The 27,841-nt window shown below is 41.0% G+C and overlaps 1 protein-coding gene across 2 annotated transcripts; it reads right to left on the bottom strand.

Annotated features, from left to right (window-relative positions):
• LOC149320977 (uncharacterized) lies at nucleotides 1–27,641 on the bottom strand. Of its 2 annotated transcripts, XM_089514417.1 has the most exons (6): nucleotides 27,559–27,641; nucleotides 20,301–20,427; nucleotides 19,682–19,792; nucleotides 17,108–18,247; nucleotides 13,713–13,720; nucleotides 1–1,669 (listed from the first exon to the last, which is right to left on the bottom strand). In XM_089514417.1, exons 1-6 carry the CDS (start codon nucleotides 27,562–27,564, stop codon nucleotides 314–316), a joined length of 2,748 nt encoding a protein of 915 aa, XP_089370543.1. In that variant the 5' UTR covers nucleotides 27,565–27,641; the 3' UTR covers nucleotides 1–313. The 2 variants fall into 2 exon arrangements, with proteins under 2 accessions (XP_089370543.1, XP_089370534.1); XM_089514408.1 differs by lacking the exons at nucleotides 1–1,669; nucleotides 13,713–13,720 and adding an exon at nucleotides 10,080–13,591 and having other exon boundaries at nucleotides 17,066–18,247.
• Between the last annotated feature and the right edge of the window lie 200 nt (nucleotides 27,642–27,841).

Below are 27,841 nucleotides of genomic sequence, written 5' to 3'. Positions count from 1 at the left end.
ACGCAGTCTAATGAAACACTAAAATGTGGGGATCCCACATATCAACAATAATTAGTTACTTTCTGGGGCTCTTCAATAAGTTACCCCACAAATTACTTTTTAAAAAATTACAACTTCTGCTTATTTTGCCTTCTTTGTGCTCCAGGTCACCATTTTGCTGCAGGAGCCCCCAATGCCCTCTTCCAATCACCCAAATAAATGTTTCCTTCACCTTTTACATGTACATACATTCTTGCTGAGTGAACTTTTACTCATGGGAATTCTTGGTTTTTGGTAACTTTCTGACAGAATGAGGCCCACCTTTGTGAGTTCTTTAATGTCCGGTCAGATTTTGCAACTCATTCAATTTGGAAGAAGGCTCTTTAGTTTTCTCTCTCTTATGGATTTTTTCGTGTCTGATACAAGCTGAACGGTCAGAAAAGCACCTTCCACATATGGGGCATTTATAGGGTTTCTCTCCTGTATGGATTCTTTGGTGTGTTACTAATCCCGAACTGTAAGCAAAACATTTCCCACACTCTGAACATTTATAAGGTTTCTCCCCAGTGTGGACTCTGAGGTGGTTGACATACGCTGAGGTATCAGTACAACATTTCCCACACTCCAAACATTTGTAGGGCTTCTCTCCCGTGTGGATTCTTTTGTGTCGCACAATATCTGCACGGTACGGAAAACATTTCCCACACTCAGAGCACTTGAAGGGTTTTTCTCCTGTGTGGACTCGCAGATGTTGCTTGAAACTGGGATGACCTGCAAAGCATTTCCCACACTGCAAGCACTTGTAAGGCTTCTCACCAGAGTGAACTCTTTTGTGTCTCCTAAAAGTGGAGCTGTCAGCAAAACCTTTTCCACACCCAGAGCACTGGAAAGGTTTCTCTCCTGTATGCAGTCTCCGGTGGCTTGTGAGGCCACTATGAACAGCAAAACATTTCCCACATTCCAAACATTTATAGGGCTTCTCTCCTGTGTGGATTCTCCGATGGCTTATAAGACCAGAGATGGCAGAAAAACATTTCCCACAGTATGAGCACTTATGGGGTTTTATCCCTGTATGGATCTTCTTGTGGCTTTTGAGATGGTGTTGCTGTGTAAAGTATTTCCCACACTCTGAACATCTGAAAGGCTTCTCCCCTGTGTGAATTCTTTGATGAGTTATGAAGGCTGACTGCTGAGCAAAGCATCTTCCGCATTCAATACATTTGTAAGGTTTTTCTCCTGTGTGGACTCTCCGATGGCATGCAAACTGCGATTGTTGAATAAAGCATTTCCCACATTCTGAACATTTATAAGGCTTCTCGCCTGTGTGAGATCTTCGATGGTTCATGTACGGTGACTGGTGAGCAAAAAATTTCCCACAGTCCAAGCACTGATAGGGTTTTTCTCCAGTGTGGACTCTTCGGTGACTGACAACTTGTGCATTCTGAGCAAAGCGTTTCCCGCAGTATGAGCACTGATAAGGTTTTTCTCCAGTGTGGATTCTCTGGTGTATCACTACCTCTGATTTTGTAGCAAAGCATTTCCCACACTCTGAGCATACATAGGGTTTCTCTCCAGTGTGGATTCTCTTGTGTTTTGCAAAGGTGGAATGGTCACCAAAACACTTCCCACACTCAAGGCATTCATAAGGTTTCTCTCCTGTGTGAATCCTCTGATGGATAACAAGGCCTGACTTCTTAGAAAAATGTTTGCCACACGTAGAACACAAATGGTTTTTCCTGGGGTCCTCTGTTGACATAAAAGAGAAACAGAAATGATAAAATTGTTGAATGTGAGCAAAAACATGAAAAGAACCACACTAGATCAGATCAAAGGCCTATTAAGTCCATGTTGTGTTCACAGAGAGGCCAACAAGCTGCCCACAGGAAAGTTTCTAGCAAGAAATAAGTATAACTGCTCCCTCCACCTCGTATTCTCCAGTCGCTGATACTGGCCGAGTCTCCCTTAGTCAAAATGTTTGGGACCATAAGTGTTTTAGGTTTTGGATTTTTTTTTCAGATTTTGGAATATTTGCATATACATCATGAAATATCTTGGAGAGTAGACCCAACTCTAAACATAAAATTCATTTATGTTTCATAGAAACCTTATACACATAGCCTGAAAGTAATTTTATACATAATATTTTCAATAACGTTAAGCATGAAACAAAGTTTATGTACATGAACCATCAGAAAACAAAGGTGTCACTATTTCAGCCACCCATGGAGACACTTTTGGATATTGGAGTATTTCAGAATTCTGGAGAAGGGATACTCAGCCTTGCCTCTGATATTAGAAGGGATATATTGCTATCCTAAGTATTAACCACTGATGGACATAACCCCCATGAGTAAGAAGAAATGCAAGAAAATACACTGGTAAAGGCATGCGAGTAGAAACCATTAATATAGTCTCCCCAAAGCTGGTGTTCTCTAAGCCTATACCAAGTGTATTGTCATCTAGCTGAGGTTCATCATTCCCCATCTCCCCAAAACTACTAGGTTACCTCCCATATTTGTGCCTTCTGGTTATTTGTTCCTTCTGAAACTCTTGCCTGAGGATCACATCCTCAGAACAGACATATTAAGCAGTCATGTTCTTTGTGCCTTTACTAAAAGTGCATACAACATTAATAGTTTATTAATTATATCTAAAGAAGATCCCATCTTTCCTCCACGGAGATGAAAGGAGTGAACATGGTTCTCTCCTTGCCGCCTCATATTTTCATCTCCATAACAGCAGATGGGAAGAAGAGATAAACAAGAGGGAGAGGGTACAGTCTAAGTCAATTCCTTTTTCTTTACAACAGAGGACAGTCAGTTAACCCTAACTGAACCTGACTCTGGAGCCGCAAAGTCATCGGCCTTTCTAAACTAGAAATAACGTAGTTTGATACAAGATTAAGTGCAGTAGCTCTATTCTATAGAATATTGGAATTTGTAGTTTTACAAGGCCTTCAGCCTTCTTTCCCAGAGTTCTGCTGACTCACAAAACTACCAATCCCAGGATTCTGTCGGATGGAGCCATGGCAGTTAAAGTGGTGTCAAACTGCATTATTTCTACAGTCTGTTGTATGGATGATAAACTGCATTATTTCTACAGTCTGTTGTATGGATGATAAACTGCATTATTTCTACAGTCTGTTGTATGGATGATAGAGCTAGTTTTTAACTAAAATTATTATTATTGTCGTGTTTATTGGTCATTTATGGATGTATTTTAGGTTGTAATCCCACCTCGATCCAACTGGGAGAGGCAGAAAATATAAATAAACTATTTATTTATTTCATTTATTTAGATGCATGCTTCTTTAGTGGTGTTGCATGTGGAGGAGTGCAAGCCCTTCTTTGGATGACTGGCAATAAGTATGATATACATACACAAACACACGTGTGTGTGTGTGCACATGTGCCACCAACTGACTTGCTCATCCCAACTTTACATTAAAAATTAGGCTGGTTCTGTTTGGCCCACTTGGGGCATTGCACGCACTTGCCTGCCCCTGAGGCTGAGAGAGTGTGACTAGCCCAAAGTCACCTAGTGGGTTTTCTTGGCTGATCTGGGAATCTTACCCTGGTCTTCAGAGTCATAGTCCAACACACAAACCATTATGCCACATTGGCTCTCTTTGTATGTGTATGTTTGCGTAATTAACGAGTAAATAAAGATTAAATAGCACAAAGAAGAAAAGTAAACTCATGGACTCCTGTGCAACAAATTGAGAACTCTGCAGGGTCACTGAAATTTATAAAGTGATACTTTATAATCTACTGTACAAGGAATTCACAGGGTAGTATTTTAATGTTAATTTTAATCCACAGGAATAATTACCTTTCAAAGCTCCAGCTTGCTCTCTGGGTTTTCTCTCCAGTTTTCCTTTTCCATTTGTTCCCATTTTTTTCATACAGTTCACTCTAACTGCCATTCAGAAAAAGAACGGTCACAGGGAGGAACAATCAGTTTACTTTTAACAGAATAATTTTGAGACATTAATGTTGTTGCATTTGCCACCCACCCAATTTTAATCCCACTCAAAGAGGGAAAAATACATACTTAAAACTATTCACCCCAGACACCATTATATTGAAAATCTTTCTATTACTATTGTGTCAGGGTCAGTAGATGGAAGAGGACAAAGCAATTCCCATGAGGAGATTAGAAGGAAAGAATTATAACACTTAAAGGGTAACTTCCAGTGTTTGCTTTAGTGCTGCCCTTTTGGAATGAGAAAAGCTATGTTCTCATTGTAACATTTAATTTTCTCCTCTTAAGAAACATTATGATGACTCCAAATGCAGGGACTCTTTTTTGCTTAAGTTTTTTAAACAGATGTTGGACGATCATTTTTGAGAGATACCTTAGATATAGACTCCAGCACTTGTAATGGGCTGGACTAGATGTTCTTTGGAGTTCCTTCCAACTTTATGAATCTATGAATGACTGTTTTCTCTTTTCATTGGCAACCCCATTATAAGAGTGCGATCTCATGCAATGTAGTGTTATTTTATTTCTATGCTTTTTAACTACCAACAATGGGGGGAAAGTACCGCCTTTACTAAAATAACGCGTCTGGCTTTGAGTAACAGGCACCTTGATCAGAGGGAGGCGGTGGTGCCATTTGCTATTCTGCCTCAGACAGCAAAATATTTGGGGCTGGCCTTGGCATGGGACTGGGATAATATCCCACTCTGATTCTAGGACTCAATGAATACTTAAAAGCAGTCTTCCCTAACTTGCCATGCTCAAGATGTGTTAGACTACAATCCCCATTGGCCATACTAACCTGGTGCAGAACATCCTGAGGGCAGGTGGACATGGCTGCTTTAAACTGAAAATAGAGAGAAACTAAATATCAAGGTAGCAGCCTATACCCTAAAGGCAGCAGATCATGTCTGATCTTGAAAGTTAAGCAGGGTCAGCCCTGGTTGGTACTTGGATGAGAGACCACCAATGGATATACCAGGTGCTGCTGTAGCCTGTATTTCAGAGGAAGGAACTGTGGCAAAACTACCTCTGAGTATTCCTTGCCTGTAAAAGCCCTATGAAATTAATGGGGTCGCCATAAATCAAAAAGAGACTTGAAGGCACATATACACACACAATGCTTTCTAAGGTCCTGTACTCTAAACTTGGCCACAGCTCCTTCCTCTGAATTACAGGCTACCGCAACACCTGGTATTCAAAAATGGTCTCCCATTTAAGGACTAACCAAGGCTGACCCTGCTTAGCTTAGGATCTGGTATATTACTTTATGTTTTGTAACACACACACACATATATATATAGAGAGAGAGATTATGTTTTGTAACATAAAAAGGCAGTTAAGACGGAAAAGGCAGGCCTTCCCTGGTTGATTTCAACAACTAATTAGACTGCCCCTCTGTCTGTTTATAGCTGCTACTACTACCTGCCTGCTTTATAATTTTAATTTAGATTGGAATTTTTAACCAAAAGTTAAAAGTGTTTAGACTGATTAATTTGATGGTTTTGTAGGGAATGGGGATTGTGATTTTATGACTTTGTGGCTGTGATTGATATTTGTTTTTTGTCAGAACCCGCCTCAATCCAAAAGGGAGAGGCAATCAATCAATCAATCAATCAATATTATTATTATAATATTAATTACTTTATTTCTGTTTTGTAACAAATATATATATTTTTATTTCTGTTTGTAACATATATTACTTTCTGTTTTGTAACACACACACACATATATATTATTTTATTTCTGTTTTCTAACATATATATATTATTTTATTTCTGTATTGTAACACACACACACATATATGTTATTTTATTTCTGTTTATTAACATATATATATATATATATATATAAAACTTGTGTTTTGTAACACACACACACATATATATTACTTTATTTCTGTTTTGTAACAATATATATTATTTTATTTCTGTATTGTAACACACACACATATTATTGTATTTCTGTTTTCCAACTCACACACACACATACATATATATATATATTAATTACTTCTGTTTTGTAACACACACATACATATATTATTTTATTTGTTTTATAACACACACACACATATACTGTATATTAATTACTTTATTTCTGTTTTGTAACACACACACAAACACATATATATTATTTTATGTTGCCTATCACACACACACACACACACACACACACATATAACTTTATTTTTGTTTTCTAACATAAATGTGTGTGTGACTTTATGTCTGTTGTGTAAATAATAATAATGATGATAATAAACTAAATGAAGAGGCCTTATACCTGCCAGACCTCTTTGTCTTCTGTCCTTTGCCTTCTCCTTCTTTTTCTTCTTCTTGGGGGGAATGCCAGCCTCCTTGGTCCTTGAGCCTCCAAAATGTCCAGCCCAAACCAAAACAGCTTCAGAGACAAAGAGGCTAAGAGCATCCCACTCACCCAGAGAGGACCAAGGACCCCCCTCTCTTTGCTGACCCTCCTCACCACCAGCCTCTGCAAACAGAAAGAAGAGACTCCTCCTGAAATTGAATTCTTTGTTGCTTTGCTGTTGCAATCCAAAGGGCCAGCAGCCCTTCTGCAATCCCTATTTGTCCCCTGTTTTCAGAGCCAAAGCTCCCCAGCTCCTGCTATCACTCTGCCCTGCCTTTGTCTTGTTGCAGCAGACCTTGGCATCTCCAGCCTGCCCCTCCTCCAGATCCAGGACTCCAATAGCCAAAAAGCCCAAGATCAGCTGGATCTTGTAGTTTTCTCTCCCCAGCCCACCCCAGCTCATCTCAGGTTCAGAGGGTGCTGGGAGTTGTAGTTTCTGTTCTGTTTGAGAAAGGCAGGGTTTACTGGGAAGCTTAGACAATTCAGAGACATCTGGAATATCAGTGCAAATAGAGTCTATCTCATGCAAAATGCTTGGGACCAGAAGTGTTGGGGGGGTTGGGTTTATTTTTATTTAATATTTATTTATTATTTTTAAATTTTATTTTATTTTTTTATGGGCTTTGGAATACGCGCATACATAATGATGAGATATAATGAGATATTGTATCCACATATATATATATATATATATATATATATATATATATATTTATATAGTGATATCTTTAAAAAGGCTATCAAAACGGATCTCTTCTGGCAGGCCTTTCCAGACCGACCTTCCTGTTAAACCGATTGCCCTTCATTTGCCCAAATGTCTCTCCCTAATCTTGCCTATTTTAAATTGATTTTAATTTGTATTTAGTGTTGATATTTTAGTTTTAAAGTAAAGGATCAGGGGATGTGTAATTTTAGTTATGTACTGTATGTGTTGTGTGTTTATTTATGTATTCTATTGTAACCCGCCTTGATCCTTCTGGAAAGGGGGATATAAATAAAATCTATTATTATTATTATTATTATTATTATCATCATCATCATCATCTTGGAGATGGGACCCAAGTCTAAAAACAGAATCATATGGTTGGAAGAGACCTCAAAGGCTAGCATGTCCATTGTCCAACCCGCTTCCATGCAGGAATACACAAGCAATGCAACATGAAATTCTTGTTTATGTTTCATATGCAGTGTGTACTTGTAGCTGGAAGGTGATTGAATACACAGTGTTTTATTTAATTGTGTGCATGAAACAAAAGTTTGGGTACATGGGACCATCAGAAAGCAAAAGGTGTCACTATCTCAGCCACACATGGAACATGTTTTGGTTTTAGGAAGATTTTGGACCTGGGAATTTGGGATAAAAGAGACTCAGCCTGTATGCAAAGGGGATCTTGTGGCACTTTTGAGGCTCAGCTAAGCAAAATACACCATCTTCCACCCAGTTAGTCTATCCCTTTGCATACTGCCTTGTGTGAAGTTAAGGCCCGTAGGTCCTTTATGATTTAGGAAAGCCTACATTTGTCATGCATGAAATAGTAATGTCAAGTGTGTGTGTGTACTGTATATACTTGACTATAAGTCGACTTCATGTATAAGTTGAGGGCAAGTTTTGGGTCCAAAATTATGGATTTTGCTATGACCCGTGAATAAGTCGAGGGTAAAACCTAGGGGGCATATAGCAAAGGATCTAAAGGATGAAGCAAAGTAAAACAATGTCAAAGAACTCACAAAATTCCAGTAGATATAGTTCTTTGTACTCACCCTTAAGGCTGGATGGAAGAAAGAGTAGAGGGGGTCAGTGCTTCCAGGACAGATTATATTCTTGCCTTTCACCAGGAGATAGTTCCTTCTTTTAAATAAGAGTTAAGATACAGTACTTACATTGACCAATGGACAAGTCGACTGAGGTCTTTTGGCTCAATTTTTTGACCTAAATTTCTAGACTTATACATGAGTAGCTACAGTATGTGTGTGTGTGTGTGTGTGTGTGTGAGAGAGAGAGAGAGAGAGAGAGAGAGAGAGAGAGTTTCTGCTGTTGTGTGCCTTGAGGTCATTTCTGATTTATGGCGACCTGAAAGTGAATGTATCAGGGGGTTTTCTTGCAAAGATTTGTTGGGGACAGGGGGTTGCCTTTGCCTTCCTCTGAGGCTGAGAGAGGGTGATCTAGAGCAGTGATGGTGAACCTTTTAGAGGCCGAGTGCCCAAACCGCAACCCAAAACCCACTTGTTTATTGCAAAGTGTCATGTCCCTCTGGCTTTCCATTGGCAAACTCTGGCAAACTCTGTGCTGGGGCGATGGCACATGTGCCCAAAGAGAGGGCTCTGAGTGCCACCTCTGGCATGCGTACCATAGGTTTGCCATCACTGATCTAGAGGGTTTTCTTGGCTAAGTGAGGCTTCAGATCCTGGTCTTCACTGTCCTAGTCCCAGTGCCCAAACCACACCACCAATCTGGCTTTCATATGCATTTCTAGACACTCCAAATCATAGAACCAGCCAAAAATATGGTGTTGTCAGAAGCAAAGGGCAAGATGCTCACCATCACCATCCATCCCCACATACAGAAAGAAACAAGACAGGCAACTGAACGTTACCTAAGCTCTGAATTTTATTCATTCCCAAATTTAGATGAGGGTTGCCAGAGTGAATCCAGATCTCCAGCGTCCCAGTCCATTCTGCCTGTTATACTAGTCATGCTGTATAACCGGCATAACCAGTTAGCCACTGATCACACCAGCCATCTATGAATGTTTCTTAAGACCAAGTTGGTGTCTGTCACCGACACTACTATCTTATGGTACAGAATTCATTAGCTACCACTCTATTGTGAAGTTGTTCCTTTTCCTTCTCCTGAATATTCTTCTAAGTTTTGGTGGTACAGTGGACCCTTGTTATACTCTGGGGTTTGGTTCCAAGATCCCCCGTGGATAACAAAGTCCGTGTATGCTCAGGTCCCATTAAATATAATGACATAGCAAAATGGTGTCCCTTATATAAAATGGAAAATCAAGGTTTGCTATTTGAAATTTATACTTTTTTTGAACATTTACAAACTGTGGATGCTTGAATCTGCTTATAAAAAACAATCTGTGTATAAGAAGGGCCGACTGTAATTTATATTTTCAAACTCACCCCACTTAGGCAGAGAGAAAGACACACACACAACTTGGGTACACAACATTTTGCTGCCGATATCATTTCTAAATAATGCTGTTGCAGTGTGTATTACAAACAGAACTGGTGGGTTGAATTTGGCAACTTGTTATTCATTGCCACTGGATGTTATTCTCGGTTATTAATTGGCTCAGATCATGTACTCTTTTTCTCAGCTATCTTGTGGACTACAGCAACGGAATGCCTGCAATTCTATATTCACTTACATGAGGGTATTCCTATTCTATACTCACATGAGTATACTGCAATTCTATACTCACTTACATGAGAATATCCGTATTTAAATCAGTGGGCCACAACATCCCAAAACTGGCTCCAAATCAGTACAATTTCCTTTCCTAGTAGTAACCAGAGGTCACTTCTGGTTTCAATTTCTATGTGCTCTATGTGTTTGACAAAGGCATTTACCATTTGGGAAGCGATTTTTCACCCTCCTTTTCAATTGACAGGTCTTTGGTGGAGTGGCTTGGAAGGCTAAAGAAAAGAAGATGGGGATGTATACGGCTCACAGGCCTCCACCTTTCTTCAAACATAGACATAGAGAAACCCACAACTCAGTTATAGTAAAGAACGGAATACATTTATTAACCACAGGGAAAAACAGGTGAGCAAGGTATACAGTAAAGCAAATAGTACATAGTCACCCCTTGAAACAGAAGTCAGATAGTTACTTTCCAAGCTTGAAGTTTGCATCTCTTCATGCCACCTACTAGCATGATTGGCCCTTTAGGACCAGGTCCATCATTGACAAAAAGGCACCCATGGAAATCATCTCTCTCAACTGAGAAAACATCAGCCTCCCTACCCCGAGCATGGCATTCAGCCCTCCCCAACCTCAGACACTCCAAGTGAGACTGAAGTACAATTCAGACTACCCTCAGACAGCATGTTGTCTGGGGATGAGGAGAGATAAATCTAAGCACACCCAGTCTAACCATACCCAGGTTGGGATGAGCTAATGTTCTTTTTTTTCCCCCCTGTCTCATGTTTCTTGGCCCTTTCCATCACCAGGCGCTCTCAAACCAGTTCAGCTCCTTTCCCACCAGAGTGCATCATACACACATACACATGTATGTGTCTTGAGACCTTTTGTTCTATTTCAGTGTTCCCAAACTTTAATCCTCCAGGTATTTTGGACTTCAGCTTCCAGACTTGCCAAGCTTGCTGGGGCTTCTGGGAGTTGAAGTCCAAAACACCTGAAGAACCAAAGTTTGGAAATCACTTTTCTATTTGAATTTTACTTTTCATCCAGCTCTCAAGACCATACACATGGTTTTCCTATAGCAATAACAATAGCAAGTACATTTCTATACCGTTTATCCCTGCCTAAACGGTTTACAATGTGTAAGCCAACTGCCCCCAGCAAGCTGGGTACTCATTTTACTGACCTGCAAAAGAATGGAAGTCTGAATAGACCTTGAAGCCCTCCTCTAGGATTGAACTCACAACCTTGTTGCTGCAGTACCAGCATTTAACCAATGCGCCACTAGGGCTTCCTACCCCAACAAGTTATCCTCAAAACAACCCTATGAGGTGGACCAGGCTGAGTATATGTGACTGGCCCAAAGTTGATCCCTTTGACAGCTGAATGGGGATTTAAACCCAAGTCTTTCCAAGCATAGTCCAACACTCTAGCTGGTACCTGAGGGAAACACCAAGATGGTCCTTCCACTATGTCCCAATACCAAACCAACTGGCAGCTTTAATCTTACTTCAACACTGGTGACAGGACAGTGTCCTCCACTACACCTGAAGGGCAGCAGCCCAACTTAGATGGGGCACAGTAGGCTGTGCAAGAGCTCTTTCCTCTAGTGCTTCCTTGACACTAACTGCTCCTCCGTACCTGTGCATGAAGCAGCTGCTTCATTCTACCTAATGATAGCACCAGCCCTGTTGAGCAGAAGTAAACAAATGAAAGAAAAGTGTGGAAAACAGAGGCTGTTGAGTCATCTGATTCAATGCTGGTGATTTTGAAAGATCCAGGGGAAAATCAGAGCCTGTACCCTCCCCTCCCAAACATTATGTGCCTTCAAGTCAACTGACAACTTAGATTAAACCCCATGAATTTCCTAGGGTTTTCTTAGGCAACGAATGTGCAGAGGTGGCTTTGTCGGTTCCTTCCTCTGAAATATAGCCTACAGCACCTGGTTTTTGTTGGCAGTCTCCTAAGTGCTAACCAGGGCTGATCCTGCTCAACCTCCAAGATCAGACAGGATCTGGTGCCTTTAGGCTATCCTAAAATTTACCCCTCCCAAACTAACAACTCCACCACTGTTTGGCACAATATTAGTCCAGCATTCAGCTATACACATCGCCAGTAACAAAAGAGAAGGCAGGAGTTGATCGGAAAAGACTTTTGCTGTGAATCAGGCTACTCGCAGGGGTAAGGCACATGCTTTGCATGCAGAAGGTCCCAGATTCACTTCCTGTTAAGTCTAGTGCAACTCTATCTGAAAACCCTGGAGAATCCTGACAGTCAGTGATGTAGACTAGAATCAATTGACTCAGATTCAAGTCGCTTCAGTGAGACAACTTGGACTCAACTCGGTAATAAATGACACACTGACTTGACTCACAACTTGTATACTTGTTGGCTTTGGTTCAGTAACATAACACATTCACAATGTTCCTTGGAGGGGAAGAGCAACACACTTGTTGTTCTCTTTCAAGAAATGCACCATGACGCCCCGCACTACAGGGGCACGTCTTGCCTGCTGCTCCTAGGAAAAGCTTTAGAAGGTACATACAGCAAGGACAGGCTGCTGAGCAGACCACATTTTTCTAAAATGCAATCTTGAAAAGTTGCCTATGATAATTTAATGTTTTCTTGATTTTTTAGTTGCTGAATCTTCCCCACCACCATCACATACACCCACGCACCACCACCTCCTCTTTTCTGTTAGTTGGATCCCATACATGAGACTTGAAAGTGCTGTATATTTCAAGGACTTAAGACTTGAAGGGAGAGTTTTGAGACTTGAGTCTCAAATACATCACTGAGTCTGGGTAGACACTAATATGCTACTATCGTGCCAGGACTTCATAGCAAAAGGAGGCTTCCTATGACTGGACAAGAGGTTCAGAACCTTAGCCTGTAAGCACTCTCTACCCGATTGGCGGACCAGATCTCTACATCCTATGGAAATCTTGAGGAAAATCTCTATTTTGTACATTCTGAAAAAGTACCCTTTAGTGTTGAAGCCGAGTCCTCATAAATTAATCTGTCAGTTTTTAGGCCCAATGTTAAATATGTAGTGCCAGTATCTGACACCAAATAATATTTCCCAGTTGTTACCTGGAAATATTTGATATACATCCACAAGCATTACTAATTAACAGCTGGCAGGCAACAATATCAGCATTCCACTATATTTCCTAGCTAACATGCAAAGGTAATATGACTTGACTAAATCTGAGAGCTACCATGCAGTGGTATGTAGATTTTAAGCATATGTAAATTACCTGGCATGCATGCAGAATATTAGCACTTTGTCACTGACACACAACATTATTTACTATTTGATAGCTGAAATGTAATGGTATTATTTGATAATAGCCATGCAATAGCATCTTCTAGTAATATTTCATAGCTGACAAGCAATGGTGTTCAGTATGACTATTTTAAAGTCACTAGCTTATGATGTTTTATATTCAACAACTGATTTTAAAAAAGCAAACAATCAAGAGACTGCTTAACAACATCTAAAGCACTCATATTTTGAATTTCAAATTCAGTTTCCAAGTAATGACACCTGATGTTGCAGCAATTTTCAAAATTTTCTCCAAAAGTTCATTTCTGTCTCAGTGTCATTAAGTCTGATGAACTCTGGACTGTGAAGTTGCCACAACATGGCATTGTGGAAAATAGGGCAGTGGTTTCTCGAACAAATGTTTCACTGTGTTCAGGATGTGCCCAAGGCTTTCCCTTCTGTGTGGACTCCTTCGTTCTGAGCCAGGGACCCTTGAACGGTGAGCCATTTCCCAGCTGCCAACCATTCATACAGTTTGTTTTCCTGAGCAGCTTCTCCAGAGTCACACAAGGCTTGATTGGTCAACAAAATGTTCTCCACACATTGGGACAGAGGATATCCTGGAATGAGAAATAATATTAATGGAGAGGACTGTCAAAGGGGTGAGGAATAACCTGGAATTCCAAAGCCATTACCACCCCACCCTCCAAAAAATGGGGAAAAGAATCAAAACTGAACTACAGTGTGACCTCTATACCAGGGCTAAGCAAGATCTGGGGGATTCAGGGGCAATTTCTTTGCCCTTGGGACCCCAAGTGAACTGCACCATTGCTGAAAAAGGAAACCAAACTGGTTCAAAATATACTGTCCTTCTGTAATTGCACTGAACCTCTTTTGTGGGCTAAGACAAAGCATGGAGGAGAGGGAAACTGAGCTTGTATTGAACAAGCTTTAAGCTTAGGGGTGCTGCAATTTGCCTTTGGGGGACAGTTTTCTTTTAATTATACAGGTTGGGTCTTCCTTATCCAAAATGCTTGAACCAAAAGTGTTTTGGATTTTGGATTTTTTCAGATTTTGGAATATTTGCAGAGACATGAGATATCTTGGAGATGGAACCCAAGTCCAAACATGACATTCATTTATGTTCTGTACTTACCTTGTACACATAGCCTGAAGGTAATTTTATACATAATAGTTGTAATTTTTTTTGTGCATTAAACAAAGTTTGTGTACTCTGAACCATCAGAAAGGAAAGGTGTCACTATCTCAGCTACCCATGTGGACAATTTTGTATTTGGGAATACTTTGCACTTTGGAATTCCAAATAAGGGATACTCAACCACCTGTATGTGAATATTAAGAGATCTAAGGTAGCTGAAGACCTGAAAGGATGGGCAGTGGTCCATATGCAACCTAATGGTCATTCTAACTGCTACCTCCCTGGCCTCGGAGGGAGAGAAGAGCTGACAGACTCTGCTGGACTTGGTCCCCTTCTTGACTGCCATTCCTTTCTCCTTTTATGTCATGTCTTTTCAGAATGTAAGTGTGGCAGGGAACTGACAAATTAACACTGTAAGCCACTCAGAGGGCCTTTGGGGCTGAATAGCAAGGTATAAATACAGTTGACTCTTCGTTTTCATGGGAATCCCCCCCCCCCGTGAAAACAGAGTCATGCGCATATTCAAATCCCATAGGCTTAAGTGGGGCCTGGCCCCGTGCATGCACCCCAGGTGAGCATACCAATGAAAATAGAGGAAGTCGCCCCTCCGTGGATATTCAAGGGCATGGATCTCAGATCTGCAAGTTAGGGCAGGTGACGGTACTCTAAATAAATAATAAGGGCACATGCTTCCCACCCCTGTTCTATACTCTCATAGCATATCCCTCCACATTTACATCTAGCAGTGAAGCCAAGTAGTTAAGTGCCCATCAATTTTGAAGTGCAGCATGGCAGTCCCAAAAATACAAGAGCAATGTTCTACATAAAGGGTGGGGAAAGTGTGCCCCTCGACCCCACTCGTAAGTTTCCCAACGCCCCTCAATTGTTAAAAAAAACATTTTGTATGTTTTTCAGGTGAAAATTATTTGGAGAATTGTGTGCAAAATCATCAAATGTATCCAAACATGCCAAAATTAGAAACACTCCCCCCACTCCACCCCAGGCTCCCAGCCAGCCTTAGAACCTCCCACATCCCCTCCAATACTTTCTTTCCCCTCTAATTCACCTCCAAAATTGTATCAGGAAGCGACACTATATCACTTTTGGTTACCATTATGAAGGCAAAAGAAGGGAAAATAAAGTATTTTGGCACACTTGGGGAGCAATTAGGGGTGGAAAACTGGCCTCTGGCCCTTGCTGAGTTGCCTATTCCTGCTTGCTTTGTTTAACTGTTTATTTGAACCCTTCTATTCCACCCTTTATCACAGGATCTCACAGCAGCAGTGTACAAAGTAAACAATTTAAAACATTTCCAGATTAAATGCATAAATACTTTAAAGCCCACATTAAACATAGCAAGAGTTAAAACCACTGTTGTGTTTCTGTGTGCCTTCAAGTCGTTTCTGATTTTTGGCTATCCCAAGGCAAACCGATCACAGGATTTTCTTGGCCAGTTTCTTCAGAGGGCAATTGCCATTGCCACCTTCTGATGTTGAAAATGTGTGACTTGCCCAGAGTCACCCAGTGGGTTTTGTAGCTGAGCAGGGATTTTAACCCTGTTCTCCAAAATCATAGTCCAATGCTCAAACCACTACACCACAGCAATGCAGATGTGTACTTTGAAGTTCTCAAACAGTTTCATAAAAAGCCAAGTTTGGCTTTGCCACCAGTAAGAAACCAACGTTGGCACCAGTTGGACCTCCAAGGGGAGGGCATTCCACAATTGGGGTGCCACAGCTGAGAAGTGCTATATACACAGAAATATATGTTTTCAAATGTGGGGAAAAGCAGCCTTAATATGTGGCTGGACAAACTTTCAAAGGTCTGTGAGTGTCCCATGTTATGTGGAATTAGAATGAGATGTGGGTCAGGATGAAAAGGGGCATTAAACAGGTTTAGTACCAAACAATTTATGGCAAATATCACAGTGGGGAATTGTCCGTTAATCAGGAAAAATCATGGTTAGAGATGCTTCTGTACCTTTCTCAACAGGAAGAGTATAAAGGAATAAATGTTTGGACAGAGTGGTGTAGTGGATAAACTACTGGAAGGGGATGTAGGAGATCCAAGCCCAAGTTCCCTTCCTACCATGAAACTCACTGTGTGACTTTAGTCCAACCATTCTCTCTGAGATGTATAGTGAGGGGAAGCAAAAGGCCCACCAAAAAAAGAATTCTATTCCTCCAAATGAAATTTTCATTCAGTCTCTCAATTTCAAGTGTTGCAGAGAGTCAAACACTGAAAATCATACACACCACTTACATCCGCTGTGTTCACATTCCCTTGGTAATACAGTGAGCCCTTGGTATCTAGGGTTTGGTTCCAGGAGTTGCCATGCATAACAAAATTCAAGGATGGTCAGGTCCCATGATATACAGTGGGGTAGTAAAATGGTATCCCTTATATAAAATGGTTTGTCTTTTGGAGTATTTTTTAAATAACATTTTCAAGCCATGGATAGTTGAATGCAGAATCTGTGGATATGGAAGGCCGATTGTATATTTTGCCCCTTTTCTTTGGATGCCTAAATTGTATTTATGAATATTCAACTGACATTTTAAGTTAGTGCAAAGCTAGAAACATGGAGATTGAAGGAAATTTTCAATGGGGGAACTGATCTCTCATTTTATCCACATGCCCATAGCTACATCTCTGTCTTTACAGGGTAGTTGAAAAGACAAATGTGTTGGGCTGTGCATGATCCATATACACTTTGTAAGAGGAAACGTAGGATATGAAATTAACTAATATATAATTAAATAAACTATTTATTTTATTTATTTTATTATATATTAGTTAATATAAAGTAAAAGTAAAGTAAATAAACAAAAATTTATTGATATACAATAAATCATGGAGCACACTCCCCAAAGGCAAGTTAGCATTTCTATCACCATTAATCTTTATAAGTTTTACTTTATCAAGGGCAACTCACCTATGTGTTGCCTCTGATGATGGATTAGGCTTCTATTTGCACTGAATTTTTTCCCACATTCTAAACAGGCATAGGGTTTCTCTCCTGTGTGGACGCGCTGGTGGGTAACAAGATGTGTCCTGTTAGCGAAGCATCTCCCACATTCAGCACACTTATAGGGCTTCTCGCCTGTGTGTACTCGTTGGTGCTTCACAAATGCTGAGCGATCAGCAAAAGCTTTCCCACATTCCAAGCACCTGTGGGGTTTCTCACCCGTATGTCGTCTGTGGTGTCTTGTGAGGTGGGATGGGGAGCCAAAACATTTCCCACAGTCCAAGCATCGATAGGGCTTCTCTCCCGTGTGGGTTCTCTGGTGCCTCACAAATGTTGAGCGTTCAGAAAAACATTTCCCACACTCCAAACACTTGCAAGGCTTCTCCCCTGTGTGGACTCTCTGGTGGCTCACAACATGAGACTGACGGGCAAAAGATTTCCCACACACCAAGCATTTGTATGGTTTCTCTCCAGTGTGAACTCTCCGGTGGCTCCCTAGGTGTTCCTGGCGTGCAAATGTTTTTCCACACTCTGCACATTTATAAGGTCGCTCTCCTGTGTGGACTCTCTGGTGTTTCGCAAAGACAGAACGATCAGCAAAACATTTCCCACACTCTGGGCACTGGTACGGTTTCTCTCCAGTGTGGACTCGTTGATGTTTTAAAAGATGCGACTGCTGAACAAAACTCTTCCCACAGTCCAGGCACTTATGAGACCTCTCTACCGCATGGATTCTCTTGTGGCTCACAAGGGCTGAAGGGTCGGCAAAACATTTCTCACACTCCAAGCATTTATAGGGCTTCTCCCCTGTGTGGTATCTCCGGTGGATCACAAGCTGTGACTGACATGCAAAATGCTTCCCACATTCCAAACATTTATAGGGTGTCTCCCCTGCGTAGATGCCTTGGTGTCTGGCAAGATGGGCTTTACGGCCAAAGTATTTATCACACACCAAACATTTGTAAGGTTTTTCTCCAGTGTGGACAATCTGGTGGCTCATAAGATGTGAATGACAACCAAAACATTTGCCACACTCCAAGCATTTATAAGGCTTTTCTCCCGTGTGGATTCTCATGTGTCTGGTTAGATTTGGTTTCTGAGTAAAACGTTTCCCACACACAGTGCATAAGTGCTTTTTCCGAGGGTTATCTGCAGAGATAAGCAAAGGCAAACAGAGAGAGAAATGATCTGTCAAAGGATATTGACAGGCACAGGTTGAAATCCCAGCTTTAAACATCTGGAGGGGAAAATAAACACAGTACACCTCCCATATCTACAGGGGATACCTTCCTGGACTTACTGTAAAAACATGAAACCAGAAATGAATGACATTTGGTGCAAGCATACAATAGAATTGCACTGGAGGACCTAGAAATGCTTAGAAAGAACATCTCATTATGAATCTCTTGGTACTCCAGTGCAACTCTATGGTCAACCTCCTGCAGAAGCATACCAGAGAATTGTGCTGGAGAATCTTTAAATTGCCTAGAGAGAACGTATTATTTTGGACATGGCTAAGTGAAACCACTGGTCCCACAGTCAGGTATACTGTACTTTCTTGCTGACATGTTTCTTTTCTATGTTGGGAACATTTAATCATGTGATCTCTCCTCTGCCTGCATTATGAGCCAGGATATCCATCCTTCTATCTGAGCAATGTCTCTTCTGGTTAGTAGCAGGTCTTAAGGAACTGCCACCAATCAAAACAAGTTTTTCCCAGAGTTTTGGGAGATGCCAAGCTCTAAAGTACAGATCTGCATGCAAGTCATGCATTTTGTCACTGAGCTACGGTACCTGCATTCACACTTGTGAACAAATATACTCAGGTCCAAGAGTGCAGCTATACTATTTCTAGGTGTGGGATTACAGATTATTGGCAAATGCTAAGGGATTGTTTTTCATTCATTTAGCTCTCTATATATATTGTACTTTAAACCACTTACTAAGCAGAATTCTCCTGATGTCGGACAATACATTAAATAACTATCAACACATATGAATATAAAATGCATACAAGAAAACAGGGATTAGAGAAAGCAGTATAATAAATCAAAGAAAAATTGCCTTGAGTCCCATTCTTGGGAGAAGTGCAGGACAGAAATCAAACACATGAATGAATATAAAATCAGCCACAAAGAATAAAAACATGACATCATGTAAAACAAAAGCAAAATCATCAGCAAGAGAGAAAAATGCTAAGATCTAAAAGCATTACGAACTGGTCTTAAACTGGCAGTGAAAAAGACCAAGATGCAGGCACCAGACAAGCTTCTATAGAAAGGTCCTTCCACAGATGAGATGCCACAACTAAGAAGGCCTTGAAAAGGCTTAACCCAGAATAGCTTTCATTTCCTATTCTACTAACTGCCCACCCAGCAAGACAATATTGGGCTCCTTTTCCCTTACAGAGAAAGCAACAGCCAAGTTCAGCATTTCCATCTCTCTCAGTAAATTTGCTGTTTTAATGACAGATTACTGTTTTTATTCTATTTTACATAAGCTGCTCTGGAAACCTTGTTAAGTAAAGAATGAGCTTAGCATGCATAAAATAAATTAATAAATCAGCAAGTCATAATGTCTTACCTGAGCTGGTGTCAAAGATCTTCTTTCCATCAAGGGCATGAGATTCTGGCACGCAGGGGTCCTCCCCTTGTTCCAGACGCAAGACAAGCCCAGGTTTAGGGGCTGGAAACCCTTCTCAGGAAAAAGAGAGAAGAGGCATCAATGGCATTAATTTTGCATTTTGGAATACAACTCCCACAATCCCTCTGCACTGATCATACTGGCTGGCGCTGGGGCTTCTGGAAATTAAGTCCAAGAGTCCATGATTTCCACACACCAGGTGTAATGCTAACTGGCTAATAAAGTAATATTACCTTAGCCTCATATCTTCTAGATGCATAGGACTACAAATCTCACCACCCCACCGGCCATGCTGCCTGGGGATGATGACACTCTTAGTCCTACACAAGTAGAGGTCTTCAAGTAGAGGAGAAGGCTGGAAGAAAGGGGGGAAACCCACACATTTCCTTAATATTAAAAAGAAGGGAGGGGGAGAAAAGACTAAAAACAAAACAAAAATGATATTTAAATATTTATTAATCTATTTCAAAAATGTCAATGCCACATTTCAGAATAAAGCTCTCAGGGCACCTACTAGGTATATCCACACATCTGCCAAATGAAGGAGGAGGTTTCTTACCCAGCAAAGCCAAGCTCCCGTAATTTTCTATCATGACCTCTTTGTACAAAGATCGTTGGTTTGGGTCCAGCAAAGCCCACTCGTCCTTTGTGAAATACACAGCCACATCTTCAAAGGTCACGGGGCTCTGCAGGAACACAAAGACGCCTTGCTCAAGCACCACTGCTTCATAATTTTAAAAAGCAAAGTGCGGGAAGTCCCTCAAAAGAAACACAAAACCAATAGGTGAGAACCTGGAAACCAGAATCAAAAGTAATATGAAAGATTGTTATCTAATGTTATTTTAATTTGTTGTCTGCCTTATTTTATTGAATGTTAACATGTACTAATATGTACTATATTTATTTTTGTAGAATGTACGCCATAGGCAGGTTTATTTTATCTATTTTAATTGATTGTATGTACAGCGCTGTATAAATTTACAGCGGTATATAAATAAAGCTTAATAATAATAATAATAATAATAATAATAATATTAATAATTTCAAAAAAGAGACAGCTACAAAGATACAGATATAGCTGTACAGTCAGTCCTCCATAGCCATGGATATTTTATCCACAGATTCAACCATCCACGGTCTAAAGATATTTTAAAAAATATAAATACCAAAAAGCAAACTGTCGCGGCAATGAGACGCAGAGACAGGAATGGGGGTGCAAAACTTAGCTGGCCAGGTCCTGGCCAGCCCTTTTTATTCACATCAGGGTTACATCAGGTTTACATTATCTCATAGTATATCAGAAGGCAATTTGTGGAATCAGGGACCAATGTGTATTCAGGAGAATTCCAATTAGCAAAGGGAGCAGGATGTGTACACTGTCTCAGCCGAATCAACATGGGCTTATCCAATTAAGGATAAAGCATTGTCAACCAGAAGGCGAGTCATAATCCTATGGTCTGCCAGTAGGGTTATCACACCTCAATCTTGGTAAACATTGCTATCCTGGGAGGGGGCGCACCCCCTGGGCCTGCCAGGGAATGCCACAGCAAACCTTGATGATTCCATTTAAAAAAGAGATACCATTTTACTATGCCACTGTATTTAATGGAAACTTGAGCATTCGCAGATTTTGGTATCCACAGGGAGTCCTAGAACCAGACACCAGTGGATACTAAGGGCACATTATAGTATTTCCCCCAGCTGATACTAAGGACCCACTGTATCTAAACATACAGGTATATCTATACACTCGGATCTTTGTATCCGCATGGGATCTGTTCCAGACCCCTCTGCAGATACCCCAAAATGTGGAACCTTAAGTCCCACTGTTTTTAATGGCAGTGCAACATGCATGCACCAACACTGGGAACAACTGGGCTTGCCATCCACATGTGCTTAAATCCACAGATAGAAAGCCAGTGGATGAGGGCCCACTGTATATATAATATAGATAAAGAACAGAGAAAGCACACATACACAATAAAGCAAATTCACAAAATTCTGGATCTTTTAGTAACAAGCAGTCCAGGCCAAGACCAGTTTTCAGTTCAAAAACCCTGTTGTCTGCAAATGAAAAGTCCACATTCCCAACATTTTTCACAATCTTGATAACTCTGGAACACGATTTCATTTACAAAAATCTTCAGAATGGAAAACCTGAACCTCAAGTTCAACAAGTTTTGTTTGGAATTATTTAAATTGTTTGAATATGTTCTGAACTACTCAAATAGCTTCAGATCCCCTTCTTCTCTGCACCCCACCCTGAGATTTTTAAGTGATATAGGACAGTGATGGCGAACCTATGGCACGCGTGCCAGAGGTGGCACTGCTGTCACCCTAGCACAGAGTTTGCCAGAGTTTCTTACTAGAAAGCAAGAGGGACTTGGCACTTTGCAATAAATAAGTGTGGTCTGGGTTGCAGTTTGGGCACTCAGTCTGTCAAAGGTGCACCATTACTGATATAGGATATGAGATTACAATGTGGTATAGTGGTTTGAGCATTGGACTATGACTCAAAATGAGGGTTCAACCCCCCGCTTGGCCATGAAAACCCACTGGTGACCTTGGGCAAGTCACACTCTCTCAGCCTCGGAGGAGGCAATGGCAAACCCCCTTTGAAAATTATCTTGCCAAGAAAACCCTGTGATAGGCTTGCCTGATGGTCACTCTAAATTGGAAATGACTTGAAGGCAAACAACAACAATAATAAATAAATAAATGTACAGCACACGAAATACAGATCACCAGTAAGGACACTCTTACAGCTAGAATCTCCCTTATCTGGAATTCCAAAATCTGAAATACTCCAAAATTATCCAGATGAATGGCTGAGATAGGGACACCATTCCTCCATGATGGTTCAATGTACACCAAGTTTGTTTCATGTGTAAATTATTAAAATGTTGTGTATAAAACTGCCTCCAGGCTATGTATATGAGGTGTACGTTGTTGTTGTTGTTTGCCTTCAAGTCATTTCTGACTTACGGTGATGCTAAGGCAAAAGATAAATGAATTTCATATTTAGATTTGGGTCCCATCATCAAAACTTCTCAGTATGTATATGCAAACACAGCATTACAAAATCCAAAACACTTCTGGTCCTAAGCATTTTAAATGAGGAAGATTGAACATGTCTGTGCTTTTATTGTACTGTTCTGTCCTTTGTAAACTGCCTTAATCCCCATACTAGGGGAAAGGTGGAATATAGGTTAAACTAGGATGGATGGATAGATAACTGGATCCGTTCTAGGCAGTTGGTATATTCAGTATCTGGTGGAATCTGAACATATTAAGAGACCTACAATTGTATTCAGAGATGGATAATAAACTGCAGGCATCCTTATTACTGTAGTGAGCTGTAGTGACTTGAGCATTGGAAAATGACTCTAAACACCAGGGTTCAAATCCTGGCTCAGCCATGTAAACCCATTGGATGACCTTGGAGAAGTCACACTCTCTCAGCCTCAAAGGATGGCAACAGCAACTGCCTCTGAAGCAATTTGCCAAGAAAACCCTATGAACCTTAGGGTCGCCTCCCACATGAACTTCGAAGAGACATCTTCCAAAGCTTCTGCATTCATTTCCCCTCTAGAAATCCCATCACTCTACAGCCCAGCCAACATGGAGGAATGAGGGGTGTTGCAGTCCAACAGCATTCCCACCACTAATTTACACTCGAAAAAAAGGGGGGTTGAAACCCCTTCTGTTCAGAGTCAAGTAACGGAGAGACTGAATCCAGCCGATCTTCCAGCTCAGAATCCAATTTTACCATCTGGCTCATATTAAAATGTATTAACTGCTGAACAAAGCTAGCAATTGGTCAAGTCATGCTTGCCAAATGCAGTCTCCACAGCAATCCTAAAACTATTAGGTTCCCATTTCACAGATAATACTTCCAGATAAGAAGCCAAAACCAGAGTGTGCCTACAAATCATTTTTATTGAAGAGTTCCCCCCCCCCCCCCATTTTAAAAAGTTAAGCAAATATGCAGTTGTAGAAGAACTGTCTTACCAAACTGAACCAAGGCTTCATCTACTTCTTAAGTGTGTTGGAAACTTATACAATACAAAAATACTGTATAACCCAGCATTGTCTAATAGAGTGATAAACCACATATGTAATTTGTATGTATGTTTAGCCTGGAGAAGCGAAGAGGTGATATGATAGCCCTGTTTAAGTATTTGAAGGGGTGTCACATTGAGGATGGAGCAAGCTTGTTTTCTGCTACTGCAGAGAATAGGACCCGGAGCAATGGATGCAAGCTACAGGAAAAGAAATTCCACCTTAACATTAGGCGGAACCTCCTGACAGTAAGAGCTATGCAACAGTGGAATACACTCCCTCAAAGTGGTGGAGTCTCCTTCTTTGGAGCTCTTTAAACAGAGGCTGGATGTCTATCTGTCAGGGCTGCTTTGATTGTGAGTTCCTGCATGGCAGAAAGGAGTTGTGAAGAGGACTAGATGGCCTTTGCGGATCCCTTCAAACTCTAGGTTCCTCTGATTCTATGTTGGTGCAGCAGGATGGGGTGAGCTGCCGTCACTAGTCCCATCTTCTGCCAACCTAGCAGTTTGAAAGCATCAAATGCCGATAGATAGATAGATAGATAGATAGATAGATAGATAGATAGATAGCACTTTGGTGGGAAGCAATAACAGCATGCACCACATGACCACCAGAGCAGCCCTTGAACAACAATGGCTCTTCGGCTTAGTAAGGGAGATGAGCATCGCCCTCTACAGTTGGTTACGACTAGACATTTATGCCACCTTTAACTTTACCTTTTATTGTTTTATTGTCTGGACTTTGCCCTAGAATATTTGGATATATAGGGCAGGATATGGAAGACTTCTGAGTAGCCCAGCAGACGTGGCACTTTGCAGAAAGACAAAAGTCGAGCCTCTGCCCCAAGGACCTTACAATTCTGACAGGAAAGATCTTGGAATACCTTTGTCAGATGTGAAAGAAAGACACACAGGTTGCAAAGGGATGCAATGCAAGGATAGTGGGTGCATGTGTTCCTTTATGATCTTATCAGCAAGAAAAGAAATACACCGGTTAAAAAATTTGAGTATTGTCTGCCTGGCAAAACCGTAAAGCTCCATGGCTTTGGTGCTTGTTTCTTTGCATCACTGCAGCAGAGGTTTTTACGATTGCAGATAGATATTATTTTTATGATCTTGTCGTCAGCAACAAAAGGCACAATTGACAAAGGGAGCTGTAATCCACATAAACCGATGGTTACGACTTAGCCTTTAAGGCGCCACAAGCCTCCTTTGGGTTGGCAGGGAGAAGGATATGGGGAAACTTGCATATAAACATAATGAGAAGACATGCCTCCAAGCTGGGCTTTTATAGCACTGCAGCGCCAAGAGAAACTACACCCAGGCAATTTCATTACTATTATTATTATTATTATTATTATTAATGATGCAGTTAAGCAGCCAAGGATGCAGGCTGGGTTTTGAGGGTGGATTTGGAGCAGGGGACTTTTGCAAAAATAAAAATCACAAATAATCTCAGACCTAGAACCTGAGATCCAAATTCTGGACCCATGACAGAAAAAGGATAAAGAAGGGAGAACAAATCACATACCTTTAATGGATGCTTTTGTTCTGGTTTATTTGAAACAAGGAAAAATCGGTTAGAACGGTGGACTGGGATTTGGGAGATCTGGGGTGCATCTGCACTGTAGAAATAATGCAGCTTGACACCACTTTCTAAAGTGCTGTGTCTTCATCCTAAAAGAGGGACAGCATGGCATAGTGGTTTGAATATTGGACTAAGACTCTGGAGGATCAGGGGTTAGAAGCCTGGCTCAGCCATGGAAAGCTACTGGGTGACTTTGAGCAAGTCACACTCTCTCAGCCTCAGAATGGCAATGGCAAGCCTCCTCTGAAAAATCTTCAGTCTATGAAGAACATCCCACAGAAAATGACTGGTTATGGAAAATTTTGGAATATATAGAGATGGATAAATTTCGCGTTTGTTAAGAGATAAGTCATTGGACAAATTTCAAAATGAGTGGTCAGATTTTTTAGGAGTGAATAAACTTTTGAGAGACGAGGGTATATAATACATTATATGTATTTATAAAAACACAGTGACCTGAGGACACTAAACCAAAATAATAAGTCAATTAATTTATATTATTTACTGAATAATGTCAATATCGGAAACTGAGTTTTCTTTCTTTTTTTAATAAGGAAATACACTGGACGTGGATGGGATAGACAGACAGAACAAACTGGTATTTATTCAAAGTCGGGTTAGAGAAAGGTTATAACTGATAACTTTAACACTTGGAAGTCATGTTTTACAGTGTATGTATGGAGAATACAGTTAGTACTCTAGTTAGTTTGCTTGTGTTTGTCTGTCTATGTTGGTGTAAGGTTTAAACGATATCAATAAAGTTTGTTTAAAAAAAATTAAAATTAGAAGAATCTTGCCAAAGTCAGAAGTGACTTGGAGGCTCACAACAACAAAGGTCCATCCTATGGAATCCTTGGGTCTGTAGTTTTGCAAGGTCTTTTCCCTTCTCTGTCAAAGGGTGCTGGTGGTGCCTGACCAAAATACAAATGCCAGGATGGAGTCAGAGCATTCAAAGTAATGCCAAAGGGCTTTATTTCTGCAGTGCATTTGTAGCATCACAAGGTCTTTCCCCTTCTCTGCAAAAAGAGTGCTAGTGATGCTTTTTGTTGTTGTTGTTGGGTGCCTCCAAGTCATTTCTGACTTATGGTAACTCTAAGGAGAACCCATCATAATGTTTTCTTGGCAAGTTTCTTCAGAGGAGGTTTGCCACTGCCATCCTGTGAGGCTGAGAGAGTGTGACTTGCCCAAGGTCACCCAATAGGTTTTTATGCTTGAGCAAGGATTCAAACCCTGGTCTCCAGAGTCACAGTCCAACACTCAAACCACCAAAGTACACATCCCAGGATTAAAAGTGGTGTCAAACTACATTATTTCTACAATGTAGATGCACCCTGAGAAGTCTAAATAGCCCCCTAGCAAACTACAAATCCCAGGATGCACTATAGGATGCAGCCACACCACTTAAAAGCGGGGTCAAAGTGCATTATTTCCAGTGTAGATGGACAAGTCTAAACAGCCCCCCTCCACCACCAAACTACAAATCCCAGGATTCCATAAGATGGAGCCACATCACTTAAAAGTGGTGTCAAACTGCATTATTCTCTACAGTGTAGATGCACCTAAACAGAGCCAAACACCCGCCTTTACCACCAAACTACACATCCCAGACTCCCATAAGATGCAGCCACAACACTTACAAGTGGTGTCAAAGTGCATTGTTCCCTACAGTATAGATGCACTCAGAACAAGCCTAAATATCAAGTTACATATCCCAGGATTCCATAGGATGCAGCCACATCACTTAAAAGTGGGGCCAAAGTGCATTATCCCCCTACAAAGATGTAGATATGCACCCTAACAACAAAAAAACTGCAAAGCTACTACAAAGCCAGATATCATCATCATCATCATTATTAATAATAATAATATTTTCCGCCATTTTAAGAGGTCATAATTAGATAATTATTTTTTGCCTGCTTCACTATCCTCTTCCCTCTCTCTTATACTTTACCCCTCAACTTTTACACTTAACTATTACACAAAGCATTTATTTTAAAGGTGAAAGGATGTTGGGAGGAGTGGGTGAAAGTAGAGGGGCTGCATCAGACAAAGAGAAGGAGAAGAGCCCCCACTTCTGCTCTGCTAAGCAAACCCTCTGCAAAAGAGTCCCTTCTCTCTCTATCTCTCTCTGTCTTTCGTGACACACAGCACGCGCTTCCCCTCCCTACCTGCATTTGCGAAGAATGGAACGCTGCTGGAGGCTCTCCCCGGGGAACCAGCCTCTCTCTCCCTCTAGACGCTTACACGCCCCCCTCCTCACTCACTATTGAGGTTCAGCCGCTCTGCGCATGCGCAACCCCCATCCCGGCCAATCAAACGCTGGGGCTTTGAAGCCGCTGGCAGGCGCGGAGCCCGGTGGCTGCCGGGAAATGTAGTCTTTCTCCCACTTCTGACTAATGAACCCATCCTTGGCAGCATCTGTGTGTGTGTGTGTGTGTGTGAGTGGTGTGG

This window comes from Sceloporus occidentalis, unplaced genomic scaffold, assembly GCF_023333645.1.
Source record: "Sceloporus occidentalis isolate IW3139 unplaced genomic scaffold, rSceOcc1.0.p SCAF_1, whole genome shotgun sequence".
Taxonomy (NCBI): domain Eukaryota; kingdom Metazoa; phylum Chordata; class Lepidosauria; order Squamata; family Phrynosomatidae; genus Sceloporus; species Sceloporus occidentalis.
This window is presented reverse-complemented; position numbering and strand designations above follow the sequence as displayed.